The sequence below is a fragment of the Mchenga conophoros genome, linkage group LG12 (genome assembly GCF_057382185.1).
Source record: "Mchenga conophoros isolate Kocher_MC1m ecotype Shallow Benthic linkage group LG12, M_conophoros_male_GT1.1, whole genome shotgun sequence".
Taxonomy (NCBI): Eukaryota; Metazoa; Chordata; class Actinopteri; order Cichliformes; family Cichlidae; genus Mchenga; species Mchenga conophoros.
In genome coordinates, this window is record NC_140537.1 from 32,678,900 (window position 1) to 32,697,449 (window position 18,550).

General features: G+C 40.6%; 1 protein-coding gene across 3 annotated transcripts in view; it reads right to left on the reverse strand.

Annotated features, from left to right (window-relative positions):
- Positions 1 to 1,382: 1,382 nt before the first annotated feature.
- kremen1 (kringle containing transmembrane protein 1) overlaps positions 1,383 to 18,550 on the reverse strand; it is a 62,679-nt gene continuing 45,511 nt past the window's right edge. Inside the window, exons 4-9 of one of the 3 annotated variants that reach the window (XM_085295325.1) lie at positions 12,337 to 12,461; positions 10,690 to 10,843; positions 9,544 to 9,876; positions 5,019 to 5,180; positions 4,254 to 4,338; positions 1,383 to 3,604 (exon numbers count right to left, since the gene is read on the reverse strand). In XM_085295325.1, the coding sequence (XP_085151451.1) occupies positions 3,445 to 3,604; positions 4,254 to 4,338; positions 5,019 to 5,180; positions 9,544 to 9,876; positions 10,690 to 10,843; positions 12,337 to 12,461 (1,019 nt within the window). In that variant the 3' untranslated portion in view covers positions 1,383 to 3,444. Of the gene's footprint in view, positions 3,605 to 4,253; positions 4,339 to 4,898; positions 5,181 to 9,543; positions 9,877 to 10,689; positions 10,844 to 12,336; positions 12,462 to 18,550 lie in introns of all 3 variants that reach the window. The other 2 variants (XM_085295324.1, XM_085295323.1) reach the window with 2 other exon arrangements.

Below are 18,550 nucleotides of genomic sequence, written 5' to 3' on the forward strand. Positions count from 1 at the left end.
AGTTGCATGCGGCTAACCACCAAATATACAATCCAGATTTCAGCAAAGCCAAGCTTTAAGCAGTTTCAAAGTGAGCAATGATGAAAGGAAAACAGAAACACCTTTCATGAATTAAGAAATCAATGCTGTAAATGTCGCAAGTGTTCCAGCTTATTAAACGCCCCTCTGTGTTCGGTTTTGTTTTTGGATTTTTCTTCCTCGCAGTGTGTTTCCAGTTGTAAAGCTGGACTCCTGCGGTTCCTTCTAAAATGTGCAGGTTGCATGCTTGACCTCATCCCACAGTGGAGCCAATGGCTCACACATGGCACTCCAAATCCTCACTCTTGCGCATGCATCTCCAAACAATCTGGGAGTCATTTCGCATATCTGATAAGTTTTGTGCTTCGTGGAAGAAAAGGCGAAGGCCTGTACACATGTCCCGAGCCTGAATCCAATCAAGGCAAGTAGACTTCAGAAAGTCACACTGCACCTTTAGATTTTCGCACACAAAGCACAGAAAGACTTCAAATGGAAACGGGGAGAATGGGATTAGCTTGATCTGATATTTGCAGCCCATATGCTTTGCAGCAGCTCGGGTATCAGAAATTGAGTTTGATGATGAAATAAACTGTACTGCTGGGGCAGAAGAAAACAGTAGAGTAAGCACAACACAGGTATAAGAAACATGCATACAGTGTTTATTTTGCAACCAGGACACATTAAATAAAACTACAAAGATACTTCACTTATACAAAAGATAGATTATATCCCATTCACATACAAAATAACAATAATTTACTGTATAAATTAAAATTTTCACTATTTTGCTATTTACAATTTGATGAAAACAATGTTTTGGCCTCTTGTGATGACTCAGGGCTTCTGGTGTTGTTTTCATGTTATCGAGCACTACAGGACATTCATATCAACAAAAACAGTTTTGGAGACAAGAAAAAGACTGTTTCCACCGCTCAGAAGACGGCGTGGAATTTTACGACTGACTGGAGGACCGGACAGAAAATGGAAGTTTGCATAATTCACCAGGCTATCCAAACAAATATGCCCTTGTTAGATTTTAACTGTCAGATTTCGTTAGCTTGTGTTTGACTTGAACGCGCATTAATTTCCCATTGCTCTCCGTTTCTCCCCTTCTTTCTACGCTTGGTCAGCTCTGAACATCACAGACCCAGGGGCATGTGCTCTTGTCTTGCAATAATTAACATGAGTTACAGTTGAGAGGACAGGCAAAACATAGCAGAGAGTAACATTTTAGAAAACTTCTGATTGGAAAACAAAAGTTATTCATCTTTTTACGGGTATTAAATTCTGTCTCAGTTCTCGAAAACCATAAATCTTTTGATTTGAATGTCACTGTAATGCTGTGTCATGCATAAAATATAACCTTTCTTTCAAGTGCTCAGGTTGCTGTACAAGTGCGTATTTTTTTTTTCCTTTTTTTGTCTTTTCACTGAAACAGAGCTGTAAGTGATTAAGTACCATTTCATCTTGTAAGCTGAACCAAAATTAAGTGCTTCAAAGTTAGGATCTTTTTTTATTTTTCTTGCCAGTGAGAAAATAACTCAGCGGCCATCTGCAGAAACCTTGAGCATCCAGTCTCACATCAGGAAAGGCCAATTACTATGCCGTTGGTGCATTAGTAGATTCTGACCTTTCACAAGTAGTTAAAATGTCACAGAAAACCATTATAGCTGGAAACCTTCTGTCAGCTTGTGGATAGTACCTTGGGGTGCTTTTGGTTATATTTCTGTCTGACTATATTGTTCGCACTCAACCTTTTGGCCTGAAATCTATATGACAAGTAAAAGCTTGAAGGTCTGCAGCGTTCTGCAGAATTTAGACAATTTACTGGTATCAAAGATTAGAATTTTTTTTTTTTAAAAAGCACTCCACCTTTGAGCTAAAGTAACACAAAAGAACTTTGACAAGTTGCTTAAATGCTTTGCCGAGACACAAAATGAAAGAGCAGTCATAAATATCATCATTCCCACACTGAATTACATAATATACAACAATATTCATCCCCCTGTAATCAAAAGACAACATAATGTGAACAATATGTTCAGTAAACGTCCAAGACTACACATAAGATACACAAATAAGAAACAAAAAAAGCCTTTTAAAGCCTCGTCTGTCATTATATGAAGAGTTCTATCCCAAAAGGCTAAGTGTGTCAAAGAAAATAAATCGACATCAACAAAATCGTGTTAAAAAAACAATGTAAAAGATCCCGTCTGAAATTAATGCTTTCAATCACTGCACAAGACCGGGAGGCATTTTTGACATTTAAGTGGCGGAAACCCTATTCTGGAATGAAACTCTTCATATCTACATGGATTTGTTAAAGAAGTGCAGACTTTTGTGAGGGACACCAGTCCACTTTGTGAAAGAAACAGATGTGCGGAACTGAGTCAAGGGAAGAGGAGATCCTTAAGGCACTTGAACAGCATCAAACCGGAAAGACTCCCACCCACAACCGAGCAGAAAAAGCCCTCAGATCTTCCCGAGCCTCCCTAAATGGCAGTTTGTGAGCAAACTGCACCAACCCCCCAACCCCCCAGCCAGCTAGCTACTTCTCCTCGCCACACAAATCCATGGGCGCTGAGTGAACGAGTGGGCGAACAAGCTCCCTTTCTCGCTGATCTTTTCATTTTGCGGTGACTGATTCGTCCCCAAAGTGCTGTCATATCTACCTTCCGTGTGACATTTCCGCGTCCTGTTTCCCTTTCCTCAGCAAGCCAGGTGTCACGTAAAACATATATTTAAAAAAAACAACAAAAAAATATTAGCAGTTTGAATACAGAATTAAGAACACAAATGAATAAACAACTCTTTGGATGGGAGGATTCTGGATTTTGGCTGAAAATGTTCATCCGCATGAGGCAGTTAAGTTATTAAAAAAAACTGAAGTTTTACAGCATGTGTCATATGTGTATATGTATTAAAGACTCAGTTTCTTCATCCTCTCGTTGATGCTGATGAAGATTCGGCTGCCACTGAAACTGAACTGAGCTGATTTGTTTTTGCACTCCAGCTTTGTCATATTTTCACTAGTGAGCTTGCTGTCCAGAGGGGTTTTTGGAGGTATCTTGATTGGTAGGGTCATCCATGGGTGATGGAAACAGCTTCTTGTATGATAAAAGCATCTTTGAGATTTTCCTCTATCCAATCTTTTATTCTCCTCTCCAAGAGTGGAGTCTTACAGTCCTGCCTGCCCTCCCGCTCCTCTTCGGTGCTGAGCAGGTTAGGAGGGCGTGGCCACTTTGGCACACAGACCATTTAGTAGCATTCACTCAGTCAGTTGTCATTAGCCACTCAGTTGTTGGCTTGTTTGCTTAGCGCCTCAAAGAGTTTCATTGTCTGAGGGCCTGGCATCTGACGGCCCTTGAACAGAATAGTGGCGGGTGGCGGTACTGTTTGGTTAGATGGCAGGACGCAGCAGGAGCACTAGTTGCCCACCAGGGGGCTGAGGTCACCGTGGTGGTTCTTTAGCTTCTTCTTGAACAGGGAGATGGTAGAGGGGCGGTACAGGATGATCCAAGGCTCAGAAGACGCTGTGCTCTGGCTGCAGGTGTCTGAACCACTGACGGTTGGGATGTTTGGAGACCTGAGAGTAGAAATGAAGACGAAGTAAAGACAAAGAAAAGGAATTGCACAAAAGAGAGGGGAAAGGAGAAAAGATGGAAAACAATGAACAGAGATTAATAAAGAGAGTCACAAATGTGTCCTCGATTAATGTCACAGACAGATCCATTAAAACGGTGGTACTAAAGCTCTTGTGTAGGTTTTTACAATTTTTGGGTACTTGTTTAAAAGCCCTCAATATTTTTGGACTCAAAATTATTGTAATTAGTGGTAAACCTTGGCTTTAACTTAAACTTACTATATTTATTGCATTCGTTTTTTAAGGAAAATGGATCCATTTTCAGGGGAAAAATCTTTATATAAATGTTTCTGTGTTTTCACTGAAGGGAAAGGGAAACTATGTTCTACTGGAAGAAAATGTTTAAACAACGTCGTTTTCTTGTTTTTCAATTTTCTGTTCTGTTGATGCTAGGAGATTCTTTGATCGGAAAATTTCTGGCTTTAGTCAAAGTGAAAAAACAGACTTTTGCGGCTCCAGATAAAAATTCTTTACATAAGGACTTGTTCTTTCATCTTCAACCAGTATGGTATGAATATCGTGGCGTACGGGTAAAAGCTTGGAAACGTGATACTTGGCTGATCCGCCACGCCTCGAACATCCTCATACTTACTTGACTGTGACGTGCAGCAGCAGCTTTGCTACCATGGCGATGACAGTCAGTATGAGGAGAGCTGCTAAAGCGTAGATGGTCCACACTAGACAGAGAGCGGAGCACATTAACAAGACATCAGACATCCGATCACGGTAATTAAAACAAACCGCAGCAGACTGAAGAGATTAGCGAGTCAAGAACTATTCAAGCGCTGCTTAATTCAAACTTACACCTGTGAGAAGTTCAGTCAGCTAATTGTCAAGAAATGGCGATACATTATCAGTGCACATCTGTTATCAGCTAGCTGTTTGAGAAAAAGAATTAGGGCTTGGAAAGAATAACATTTGGAGGAAGCAGAAAAGCGCAGAGCACATCAGTCCACCCTGCAAAGTGTTGACTAGATGGCTGATTGGGAAAAGTGGGGACTTCTGAGACAATGACAAGTGAAAACAAGCGTCATGTGGCATTACTTCAATTATGATCATAGGGAGTCACTCTGGGCCAGAGCTTCTAGCAGTATCTCGACAAACCAGAACAATTTTCAAACTTTCAGAGAAACCAGGTCATGCTAAGTGGGAGTTCTTGCTAAGAAACCTCCAACAGCATCCCAGCAGAGGCAGAGAGAGGCGCGGTAAGTGCAGTGTACGACGGATGTTAACATACTAGCGCTGTGGCCGGTGGTCTCGCCGCGTCCAGCCCACTGACCTGGCATGTTGTGCTCCGGTTTACCGGGGCTGGACGTGATCACGTAGAGGATCTGGGACGAACGTCCATTCGTCGTACCGTTAGATTTCTCTGTGACTCCGCCAGCCAGCTGGGGCCCTGCTGTGCTAGACACGTCTTCGTTTTCCTCCTCGTCATCTCGTTCAGACTCTATTGTTCTGGTGTCCTGGCTTTGAAGCGCTCCTTCAGACTCTATTGTTCTAGTGTCCTGGCTTCGGAGTGCTAGGGGGAAAAAGAAACAGACAGTTGAATGTTATTCCTTAAACTATCAGGTGGAGACATGGAACAAATCAAAAGCTTACTATCCCACAGCACCAAGTTGATCTGGTTGTTTCAGTGACTAAAAGATTACTTTGTCAGGTGTGGTGCTAAGAATATTCAATTCTGATGTGAAGTGTCTCACAGCACTGGCATTTCCAAAGAAAACTGCAACTTTCCAACTATTCAGACATAAATGATTGTCCTGTCCTTGAGGTATAAGCAGAGACGTCAACTTTAACAGCAATAAAACTATTTCCCAGTCCCAAAAGAAAATAATGCATGAATACAATACAACAACATTACTTCCATCCTTTTTCTTAACTGCTTATCCACCTTGGGTCATGGGGAGGCTGGAATACAACCCAGATGACTTTGGTCAAGAGGTAAATTACACCTAGGACAGGTTACCACTTCACCACAGGAGGCAGACAATCACCAGTTAACCTAACACACAAGTCTTTAAACTGTGGCAGAAACTGCAGCACCTGAAACGAACTAACACATCCTCAGGGAGAAGATATAAACTCAGACAGGATTAATATGGACTCAGTGGCCAATATTTATCTCCTCTCTCACATTCTGTCTCACGACGAGTTAAAAACGTTAAAATATCGCTCCCTGCCATATTATAACAGCACACCTGTCTGTAAACTGACACTTTCCCCCCCAGTTTTTAGGTAATGCATCAGTTTTTGTCAGGGAGAATAATGATTGCATGCTCTTTGTGGTAAAAACTAATTTCATTCAGGACCACTATAGCCAGAAGAGCACTGGGATTTCAATATCCAGTTTTCAGTTGATGACCAGCTCAATTCTGCGACCTTCCCATCCATTCATGTGCTTACATTTAAAGCCAGAGGAGGGCAGGGTGGAGCAACTAAATGCAGAACAACACAGCAGGGATCAATGATAACACATGACATATTACACTGATATGACATTGATAATGTTAGGTACAGAATGAAAAAGGGTGGAAAGCGGGTTGCAAAGCTGCTTGCACCTGTGTAGCAACTGTAGGAAGACTGAATAAGTCCAATATTGAAGGTGAATAAGGGTATCAGCTGACACTGAGATCAGCTGATCTGCTAGGACTGTGACTAAGCTTGAGTTTTGGCCTGTCTGAACTAAATCACTGTGCTGAATTTGTTCGACACAGTGATTTCTGATCACGCTACTGCTGTTTTGCACACTGATGAGCTCTTTTTGATATAATACAAATCTGATCTGACGCATTTAATTTGTCAGTAGCAACAAAACAAGCAACGTTAACGGAAGGCAGATCACATCTCGCTATATCAGCGAGTTTTTATGAAGTCCTCCATCATTTGCATTTAATCATTTGTGAAAATGTCACCCTTTAGCCACAATAAGAAAAGGCTAGAAGGAGCTTTTGATAAGATAGGAGAGGAAAACGACTTTCATTATTCAAGAAAATCTTTTATTCATCTGGAAATATATAAATCATTTATCAGTTTTAGTAGTAAAATTACTCCTTGGTTGTTATTATAACTTAGCTTTACTGCCCTTACTAGATTACAGTTCTGTGTAATGTAACATCCCGTGTCTTCACAATGAAGTGATGAATGTAGCGTCGAATGCAGAAGAGGGAAATGTTATGCCATGTCACTGTAATTTCTACAAGTTAAGGGCATCGATCACTTAACACTCCTTTAATTATTCCATTGTATAAACTGGGCTGCAGCAAGCATGAGGTAATATTATACTACTTCATGCTGATCATGTTGTTGAAAGTATATACAGCAGAGGCACGAGTGAATATTTAATACTAACTGCATTTGTTAAGAAACAGATGGAGTTTGCAAAAACACCCAAGCATGCTATAAACATGTGGTGCTGAGAACTTTTTTTTAAAATTCAAGACATGATTCAAAAAGTGTTTGCAATAAATTCTGTTTGCTTTAACCTGCTTACAGCTCCAGATGGGCAGAGTTTGCTTCATAAAACAACAGTGCCAGGGAGCATGGACTATTTCAGCTCATTTATGGGCTCCCAGAGGAAAGCAATATCCTAAATGAGATCTCCTCTGCCTTTCATTTACGTCTCCTAAACATAGTTGCGATTTATTTAAAATCACTGTGTGATTTTAAGAAATGTTCTCGTCCTCCGTGTGAAATGTTGCTGCTGAGAAACAAACTGTGCAGTGTTTCAGTCTCACACTGATATTTATGAGTGTCACTTGGGTCTTTTATTATTTTTCTTACATGTTAAGGTTTGAGTCATTATGCTGCAATTGTAATCATCCGCAGATGAGATATTGTGCTTTACTTAGATGCTTAGAGCAGATGTCTGTGAATATCAGAAATTAGATTTAAAGAATTAAAACTTTTAGACACAGTCACAAAACATCAAAAGATTAAGCACACGTATGAAGAAACAGAATAAATGACTTAAGTTATAAATTGAGAAAAAACATTTTTTTTAAGCATATTTAACTTCAGGTGACTTAGTAAGGACCTAGCCATCTCTAACAATTTGAAACAGTCCAATGGAAATGATAGTTTCCACAACTCTCCACTGACTGCTCCATTGGCAGTGCAGAATAAACTTTCCAATATGTGAGTAATGGTCGAACCAAAAGCATATTTCATTCGGGAATACCAGTGTTCAACTGCAGAAATTTATATCTGGTGGCATGGATATGTTCTGGAGACTAATTAAGTCAGAAATAAAACACAAGCTGGGTTGCAAAGAGGCTTGCAGATATGCAGCAACTATGGGCTACGACAGCTGCTGGCATGTGGGTTGGGACTGGCGTCAACTTATTTGCTGGGAACTGCAGTTAAGCTTGACTTTGTGGCCTTCCAACTAACCAACTCAGGCTCAAGTTATTTTTTAAATACCCCAGTATGTTCAACAAATTATTAACTTTACATTAAACACATGACATGTACTGTGCAGTTCTTTTATATTGCTTCTCATGAATCTTCTGTACATTTATTTATCTTATTTCACATCACCTCGCCTCTTCCACTGCTGAGGTGCTTCGAGTTTCTCAGCTGCGTGAACTACTTTCAAATATCGATTATTCCAGGACTGTTCCACTCTTTTATGAATGCTGGTCAGATGTTAAACCAGCATGGGTTTTTTTTTCTTTTTCACGTAATTGCTCAACCTGGCTGTGATGTTCCCAGAACTGCCCACATGTTTCCCATTTGCAAACAAAATGCCATGCTTCAAACCCAGTCACAGCTGAAATGTGCTGTCACTGTCATCTGAGAGCGTTTATCCTCAAATTACAGATCCAACCGCTCAGCCTGCCACCAAGGAGATATTAAACGTATATGGTGCTGACACTGTCTGCTTTCTATTTGTACCTCAGTCACTATGTGTTTTTATCTATATAGTTCTGTTTGAAAAACAAAAAAACAACTACTTAATTCAGGAGGTGACCTTTTCTCATAACCCATCTCAGATTGCATTTCTGGAATAGACTATACCTCCCGCAAAACAAGATCCATGCCATGAGAAAGGATCGTGCCTGTCTGAGGGTCAGAGGATTTTGACCTTCCAATATTGTTTTTACTGTAATGCCAGCAGGCAAAGAAAAATGACACAGAATTACAGATGGAGGGAGAGAGGGAGGGGCGGCTGGAGACTGCCTCTTAATGTGAGCTTGAATGTCACCTACAGTGAATTATATCAGGGTGTGCTTTGCTCATTCCTGCAGAAATTAATCTATTAAATCATTTCTGGTGCTTTCAGACTATTCATGAGAGAACATAACACAAAAAAACAAGGTTTTTTTTTATTCCACATGAATCCTTATACATTCTTTGCATTAGCCTGGGAGGAATAAAATTACTTTGAAGTCCTCTGAGCTGTAGTTTCTTAGAAATGCATCCACTAGACAATGAAATCGGCATATCAGAAGCCGTAATGCACACGATGGTTGTATTTTTTATGTAGGTGGCATAAAAACTTTCAGTGCAATTTAGCAGAGAACACACTCTGGGTGAGCACTCTGCAGCAGCTTGATAAGAGACTGAGTTCCCAGAAAAACAGAACACATTTAAATATGCAATATCACCCGGGGCTGTGAGACATTGACTAGCAAATGAAAAGAGAAAAGGGCCTGCCAAAGCCATGACAACTGCCTAACCACAACTAACAGGTGTTGCTTTACTAAACTAGGGATGCTATGCAAAACTCTATCATAGTGCTAGCCAGCCAGCCAGCCACGCAAATGAGGGTTCTTACTTTGTTTGCAAAGTGTTATGAATGAAGGCAGGCTGAGCACAGAAGCTATAATGAAGGAAAACATCACAATAGGTGAGACATTTCAGAAAATCTGGTGAGCTCTCACCTTGGTAAAGAAGAGCAAATCCCTTGGCCTGGTTGGTTCGGTCAGAGTAGAAGTACAGTATGACAAAGTCGCCCGTGATGTTTACCAGATCCCGCGGAGGGCTTCGCCAGTCGAAGCGGGCCACCACTTGATTTGTGTAGCCATCCAATAGCTCCACCATGTCGGTCTGGTCGGAGATGTCAAAGAAGGTGAAATTGAAGAGGATGGCCGAAGATCCAGGGACCTGGATAGTCCAGTAGCAAACACGCCCAGCCCCGTATTTGTCAGGGAAGTCAGGGGAGTAGATCACTCCTGATGGAGAAGTGTAGTTCCCACCACAGGCCCCCACTCGGGCTGAAAAAAGAGCAGTAAAAAAATGCCTGTGTTATTCGTTTAAAGATTAAAAGTTGTGGAGATGGATGACATCGGTACTTGTGATCATGCTGTACATGACTTTTTGTGATTGATCAGACACAAAGGACAGACATGTCCTTTGATTTTTAGCACCACAACAAAACACCATAGCTGTGGTATCTGATTTATTAAACTCAAGCTGATTTAGATTCAGAATTTAATTCAAAGCATCTTTACAAGATTCAGCCTAAAAACAGCCTGAAGAAGAATGTGGTTTAACTGAAGAGTATGTGAGTATTAAAAACAAGAAATAGGATTCACGCATAACCAGCAACAAAGCTTCTGGAAAATGAGCCTAACTGGACATAACATATGAATAAATGTTATGCAAGAAACATGTTTTTGAATGGACCAAAAAAAACCTTTTCAGGAGACTGAAATATAGGTGGTCTGAGAGAAAACTAGACTGCTGAGCCTTTGGGCTTTAATTTCAGGCTGTACAAAACCTGATCTTTGATAGCAGATTTTGTCAGTCAAAAGTCTTTTCAGAGCAGATCCTGTCTTTGATGGCATGGCGGTATGGGTTTAGAATAAAGAAGAGCTAGCTGCAGGCAGGGTTACTAATTTTAAAATTGTAGGTGTGTTGTGTTCTGACTTCTTACAGCTTTACGATGATAAAAGAAATGAGCTGTCCCCAAATCAGATTTGTACAAAATAAAACTAGACTAAATGTTTGAAAATGTATGTGAAATTACAGCAGAGATGTGAAAAGACTAAAGAATGAGATCAAGAATGACAACTGTCAGTGCTCACTGCTGAATATGATGACCCAGCCGTCTCCGCCGCAGGGCTGAGTGTGGTCACCGAAGCAAACATGGTTACACTCCATGCTAGGTGACTCCCCACGTTTCTGTAGGTCCACATCGTTGCCACAGAAACAGGCATATCCTGACTCCATACCAGCAAGCTGCAAAACAGAAAAAGGAGTTGTGCAACTGAGGAAAACACTGAGGGGGTCATTCTGCTGACTGCAAACACACATTCTTTCAGTTCTCTCAAACTATAAAGATTGTTGTTTTCCCATAAAATAAGACTTGATTACATTACATTTTTTCATTTTAAAAGGACCAATTATGTTTTTCATGTTCGATTTATGTGGAATTGTGTAAACGTGGGGTAAACAGTTGACTACATGTAGCTACTTCCCTCTGAAATAAGTGACTCGAGCCTAAAGCGCCCTAATTGCTCTTTCTCTCGTGATTACAAGATGTTGTAATCCGAGTCTGTATAACTGTGGCCTCTCAGCTGATTAGAAGACTCCCTTCAAACACGCAGCTGCACACGGGGTGTACAGAAGAAACGGTACAGGAATAACACCTATCTGTCTTTCAAATCAAAACTGTTAGTAAACCATTCCAGAAAGTGTCAGCGCAGGAATGTGACACGTCAAAAACCTTCACACATCTTGACCTCGCCACTGCTGGCCACTCGCTGTCAAAAGAGGTATTGTTCTTCATTCAGAAGGACGCCGTTGTTCGATATTCAGGCTCTAAACGAACACACGCAACTGAAGGTACTGGATAATTTCCTACTCATGGAATAAGAATTCACGCAGCCTCTGCTTCCACCCAGATGTATCAAGCTCCTTGTTGTATTATTCTATCTGATGCGGTTAAATTTGAGAACACGTACACAAATACTTTTGGCAGAGTAAACAAGCCATGGATTGCTGTCTCACTCATCAGGCATGCTCTCTGTCACAAAGTCACGTGGGATCCATATTTCAGAGCACTGATGTTTCACGTGTGTATTGAGGACAGTGACAGTCCAAGGGTACGCAGATGATGCCAGTCTGTTGCCATTTCCTGTAACATCTGCCTAACTGAGAGGGGAGGGGGTGCCTGTCAGTATCTGTCAATGCATACTGAGCTGAAGTGGATCTGCTGAGACAGAAAATTAACACCTGGCACTGTTTGTAGCAGGGACAATGGCACGCCAGAAACAGAGAGAAGGGAAAATGCAGTGAAGAGGAGGAACCCAGTGGGCTAATAACCATTCATTTCCAGCTGTCAGCCTTGATTATTGTGATGATTCGTCATCTGCTGGTTGGCTTCAAACAGGAAGTGTGATGGCTGAATAAAGAGGGCATCATCTAGATAACTGACAGAAAACTACCCATAAAAGCAGATGATTTGCATAAAAGCCTGACTACTGCAAAAAGACTGCTCACGCCTGTTTTAAAAACAACAATTTACTCTGTTTTTACATCCAATAGGTAGATTTGAAGTGATAGGACAGAGGATAAACCATAAACCAATTACGGTTTGTTTTCCTCTTTTATTTTGGATTTTTTTTTTACATTTAGTTTTACAGAACTTGTCATGTTTGATTGCAGTTGAAATAAAATTTCTCATGTTTTCTTGTTATTTAATATATTTTTAATTTAATTCCAAATCTCACCTTGTATCTTTGCTTCCTGCAGAAGCTGATACAGTTTTGGATAGTGAGTTTGTTGGAGGTCTCACTGGCACCAGTCAGGGTGGGGGGGTCACCACTGTCTCTGAAGCACCCCAAGTTTCCAGGCACTGTAGGGAGAGCAGACCAGAGTGGGAAAAAATGATTAGTTATATGCTGCATCTTAGATGCAGTCTGCATCACACAGTAAGGCGAGGTTTTCACATGATTAGGGAAGATCAAATGTATAATGGAATTAAAGTACAGCAGGTGTTAGAAACAAGTCGACAGATATGGAAAGAAATGGATTATTTCATACAGAACATGCTTCAAACTATATTTACATGGTCTATATGCTGTTTCAATTTTCTAATCATGTTTGTGATTAACGCTTAATCTCAAAAACCCAGCCCAAAGAACAATCAGTGATGACACACTCGTCAAATATTCAGAACTCTGTTTGAAACTTCTAGCTTGAACTGCCAAGAAGCAAGCCAACTATTTGGCTTCTGAGAAAAAGAGAAGAGGAGGAGGAGGTGGCGAGCGGCAATGGAGGAAGAGGAGCAGAGAAAAGAAAAAGGGGTGAAGAGGACAAGGATGTTTAAGTCATAGCGACACAGAGCTGGAATTTAGAAAATGTACCATGTCAGATTTGAGAGCTGTTGCATCAGATTAGAAATATAACATTTTCTAAATGTGTGACTGTGTGTGTGTGTGTGTGTGTGTGTGTGTGTGTGTGTGTGTGTGTGTGTGTGTGTGAGAGAGAGAGAGAGAGAGAGAGAAAATAATTTTTTAAAGTCTCACGTACAAAGAAAAAAAAAAGGGGGGGGGGGGGGTTCCCATGTGGAATTTGTCACATGACAGGAAGAAGACCATGTCCAACACCTGGGCCTTTATTAAACTCAGATTTATTAAACTCAGTATTTTTGTAAAACACAAAAATTAAGAGCAGCATTAGTTTTGGCACGTTCCAAAATTAAGCTTTGCCAGCAATCATTGTGTATAAACTTGCAACAGCTGATTACAACACCCTTAGTAAAGTGCACAATATTTCTGTTGCTTTAGTTGTTCAGCACTGTCTTCAGTCAGTCCTGCCTCTGCAAGCCAATTTGCAACCCATCTCTAAACCAACTCCTCATTTTTATCCTATGTCTGACTTTTTCCCAGTCATTGCCATCTATGCCTGTTTTATTTCTACACATAAACAGCATAGATGGCTAATAAAGTCTATTTAGGAAGACCCAAGCTAAGTGTTTTTGTCATTGATCAAACTGTGAAAATGCATGAATATTGGCTACATTTCATTGACAAGTTGCTAAGTGGATAATCTTTAAAAAATGACCTTTATCTTTTGAATATGACTTAAAGCTAATGATTACAAACCACAAGATAGTGTTTACTAAAATTATAGATTACAGAAATCACATCACTCTTATGCTGGTTTCACTTTTCATATGAGGAGGCTGAAATCCTATTCATAAATCAGTTGTCCTGACGGACGTGTTATAAAAAAATATAATACTTCTGTGCTTTTACACTCAGACAGGCTTAAGCTGAACAATAGATCTTTGCACAGCAGCCACTTGACATCAAACAGTAGGTAAGCACAATTTCTAATCTCGTGAATTTAGGCTCTTTGACTAAACAGAACAGAACCGACACTAAAAACATTACTTTTGAATTATTTTGTTGATACTTTGATGATAGCCTCTCATGTGCACCAAAAAGTTTCTCTGCATGCAAGTTAGATTTTACAATATGTGAGACCAATGCGCCAACAATGCCAGATGGATTTCTAACCAGACAGATAGATGAAAGATGGATGTTGACACCTTTCCAGATCACATTCGTGCAGATGAATCAAACTGTCTGCCCTAATCCACTATGTATTCATCAAATACTATACAATCTTTCAAAATCTAGTACAGTGATTAAACGCTGCAAAGCTTTTAAATTCAATGTAATAGCTTGGGAAGTGCCAATAAAGCCTCCAGCAATCTATATCCTATTTGTGATTTGCTTTTCATTTAAATCCAAATGCGCTTAAAGTTGTTTATTTTGATGTTCAGAGCTAAAATGAATTTGACAAACATAAGTAAATGCACACCCTGAAAGTAATTTCAACGGGAAGTTGAAAAAAAATTCTCTTCAGTGTAATTGGAAGTGGTGTCATGTGGCCTTAGGGTGTGAAAGAGATCATTAGGGAACGATAGAAAAGACAAGAGCAAAGACTGCGTCCAAAATAGCTGTCAAGTCTGCTGTGAGATACAACAAGGACGCAAAAATCAAAAGCATGTGACACTGTGGTCTGTATTAAAGCATTTACAATTTCCAATTTCAAATGACCTTTAGTAAAAACTCAAAGTCTGATTGCTCCTTATTTCATACAGTCATGAAAAAGCACAGTGGCTGAAATCCTATAACTGCAAATCAAACCGCTACACAAAGATCATTGTTAGATTTTTGTGTAATGCAGGACAATCATAGTTTGGAGATCAGCAACTTCCAGAAAAAACGCACATTCTCCAAAGGGTCAGCGATGTGAGATCAGATGCAAAGAGGGTGCTGCACCAAAAACCTCCGCAATTGCTTTGGTCAACTACCAGATTGATGCAGTTGATCTTAGTCTGCATGGAAGACGCTGAGTTGTCTGCAAAAAAAAAAAAGATGACTGCCAAGACACGACTTTTACTTTGAAAGCAAGTGTTTTGCTTTCGATTTGCGTCACGTTGTTCACAGTTTCGTTATCGCTTGGTAATGATTTGCAAACTGGTGACCACGGCAACCTGCTGGCAACCAAAGAAATCCCATAGAGGTTTTCTCTTTGTGAGTAATTTCACACTAGCAATTGCTAGTAACCGCTTGCTTACTGGTCACAGAATATACCCTTTTCCCTAGGGATTGGTGGTTACCACTGGGTCATTAACTGGTCTCTAGGCCTGCAAGAATGGGGCTTTTACATTCAATTTCACAGCAAATGCGAGCCACCACTCACACATTTATGGTCACTGATGGCCTGTGAGGCCTTAATAGCATTTGTATTGATTTTTTATTTATTTCTCTAATGACATGCAAATAGAATCCCACAGAGAACTCCCCGCTAGAGTTTCCTCACGAATTGAGAAGAGCGCAAGACGTTCATTTGATCCTAAGACATTACACAATAGCAATTCCTGTCTATTTGTACAACAACACTGTCTTGCTTTGCGGGTACACCAAAGTCTGACAACATGCTCAGACACTGTAAAGTCCCCTGATACTGTACACCAACACTGTCCTAGAAATAAGAATCTCTTGAGCTCTGCCTGTCATCAAACATGCAGGCACAGCTCGGCTGATGACAGTAAGTTCCACCAGTGCACAAGCAGTTCCCAGCACGAAACAGAAAAACACTTCATCTATTTTTACAAGCCTGTCATGAAATGTGGAATATATTGGTATTGTGCAAACAAAAAAGGGAGTATGGATTTGCATACAACTCTGTTTGAATGTTTATAACATTACTACAGAAGAGCATCAATCAACTCTGCCTTCATGAACTGAAGTGACCCTAATAAAGACCACACATGTGCATTGTCACTGGCGTGCCAGCTGCTGCCAAAGTTAACTTATTGGCTTGCACAAAGCACCAACAGAATCTGTAGATTCTCTCTGTTTGAGGCACAAAGACTCTTTGGGGAAAAAGTGTGACATGTTTTAGATTCTTCACAAATTGTTGTCCACAAGAATGTCCCCCACAGACTGGAAAATGAAGACGAATAGAAAGAAGACTGGCAGAGAGACAGCCACTCCCTGCATTTCGCTCACATTTGATGACCGTTAAGTGACCGGCGAAATTCTGGCAGCAGCCAAGAACTGCGTTTGACAAATGACTCAACACTTGAAGACAAAGTCCTCAGACACACTCAGACCAGCAATAAATCATGTGCTATATTCCTTTTTCAGCCACAAACATGCCAGAGCTTTAGAAGAGATTAATGTGGTTGGTTGGGATGGGGGGATCATTTACTAAGACTCCACGGTGCACACTTGCAAAAGTAAGCACCAGATTATTTGACAGGTTAAAGGCAAACATGACAGTTATAAGAATGTTTGAGGTCTCTCGTATTTTCCACGGTGCTATAGAAGCGGTTTCTTTTTTATCAGTTGCTTAAGTACACACTAGCGGTGAGGTGCACAACAGGGAAGCAGAGAAGAAAAGAGAGATAAACACCTGGTAGGGAACCAGCAACTTCCCTCCGAGCAAGGCAGGCAGGTACTACTTCAATAGAGGTTTTGAAAAGCAGAGGAAAAAATGCTACTGCTGTGCTCAGGAGCTAGATTAAAGGCACAAATGCTCTTTTTCAACTTGGCTTTGACAAGAAGATTGCAGACTAAACTTAATTTATCATTCTTTGTCCTCTTCTCGTTTTAGGGGCTGAGAAGTACTGGCTGAGGAGCGGTAGGTGTCCGGCTCATACACCGGTGCACTGGAGGTTTGTGCAGAACTGAAGACGGCGACGATCGCTTTTCTATGCACCGCCCTGCAGTGTGCATCCACAAAAAGCACAGAATTGTTCTTATATGAAAACTCCTGAGCACAGCAGCATCTCGCTTAAAAACATCTGCTTTGCAGGCGCAACAAGTGCAAATATCTTCACGTACAGTAAAAGAAAAAACACACACAAACACACTCAACACACTTCAAAGCCGTTGCTGGAATTTAGACTTTAACGAGCCAGAGGGGAGAAATGAAGGAAACACAAGGTGTATAAATGCTCCAGTTAGCCCACACCAGACCTCTGAAAACCCTGGGAGATCACAGTGGGGAAAGGGGGGGACTTCTACAATGTTTAAAAAACCCAGCCACACTCATCCCAACCTGGCAGCCTCAGCTCACTAAAGAGCAGTCAGCCAGCTTTCCCACAATGCACTGCAGACAGGAGGCACTGGGCAAAGCTGCAAAGTTCATGGGTGTCTGTTTAACAGGAGGTCTTGCCAGGCAGCAGACACAACAGCACCACTGACCTAAAACACATGAGAGAAAAAGAAAAAAAAGCTCCAACACAGAATGATGACAAACAACATCAAACATGTGCAGCAGGCTTTGGCAAATGTGCTTGGCAAGCAGTACGTGCAAGCTGGTTGATGAGCTGGAGGGACGAGCATAACATTAAGCAAACATAATTATAGTTATAAATTTCTATGACGTGGAGGGTAAAGAACTGAAGATATGCATAAGAATAAGCTACAGAGGGTGAGAGAGAGTTAAAGAAATGTTTTCTTTTTAATGGGACTCTGGGTAGGACTTCTTATTTCAACCCCGTTCGCTTGCACCACCCAGCAGAATGCTCCACACGAAGCAAGATAGTGAAGTTGAATGATGAATATGATTTTTCTGTATTATAATCACTGGAACACTGGAGAATTTGGCAGAAAAGTTATTCTTGCAGTCTGTCCTAATCCTATAATCTAGAAGAGATGAAAAAAATTTGAGTCTTTTCTGTCCCTAAAAGCAGGGTAGCAAAAAGAATCCTTACGGCACACATAACTCTATACCTAACTTAGTTGTTTTGAATGGACTCTCTATTCATGATTTGAACTGACAAAAACGAATCCAGTCATTTGGTTTTGTTTTATTTAGTTTCTTTTTCTGTAAGCGGTTTGTGAGTTACCGTCTCAAGAATTTGGGACGTGGGAACATAAAATGTCAAGTTTAATGTCAAAAGGGGATGACTGACGATGCCCACTCAGGTGATGAATGATATCGCTCTGTGGCTTCACTCTGTGGGTGATGGCACGAGGTCTCTAAATAACTGTGTTGAAATTTATGTTCACTTTCTAGATCAACTCGTCCGCCAGACTTATCAAGTACAAACAAAACTGACACAAAAACACACTGAACAACTGATTAATTTTCACATTTGGCTCAGAAAAAAATATCACCTTGAACTACAGTAAATAGATATATATCATAATGTCCACTAGTTTACTAAAATATTACAAAAAAAAGAACTGATTTCCTGAGAATATAAGCACCAGATTTCAGGAAACAGCCTTCAACACCAGGGAAATGCGCAACGTGTAAGAAGTTCAAAGGTGTGAGGAATGAGGAAGCATCACTGTAGGAAACAAATTCTCTTTTCCGCATCCTCATGCAGACTAGAGCCCAGAACAAAGCCCAGCTGGGCTCAGCCAATACTGATATCAATTTTTGAGAGAATAAAAAATCCATTATTAT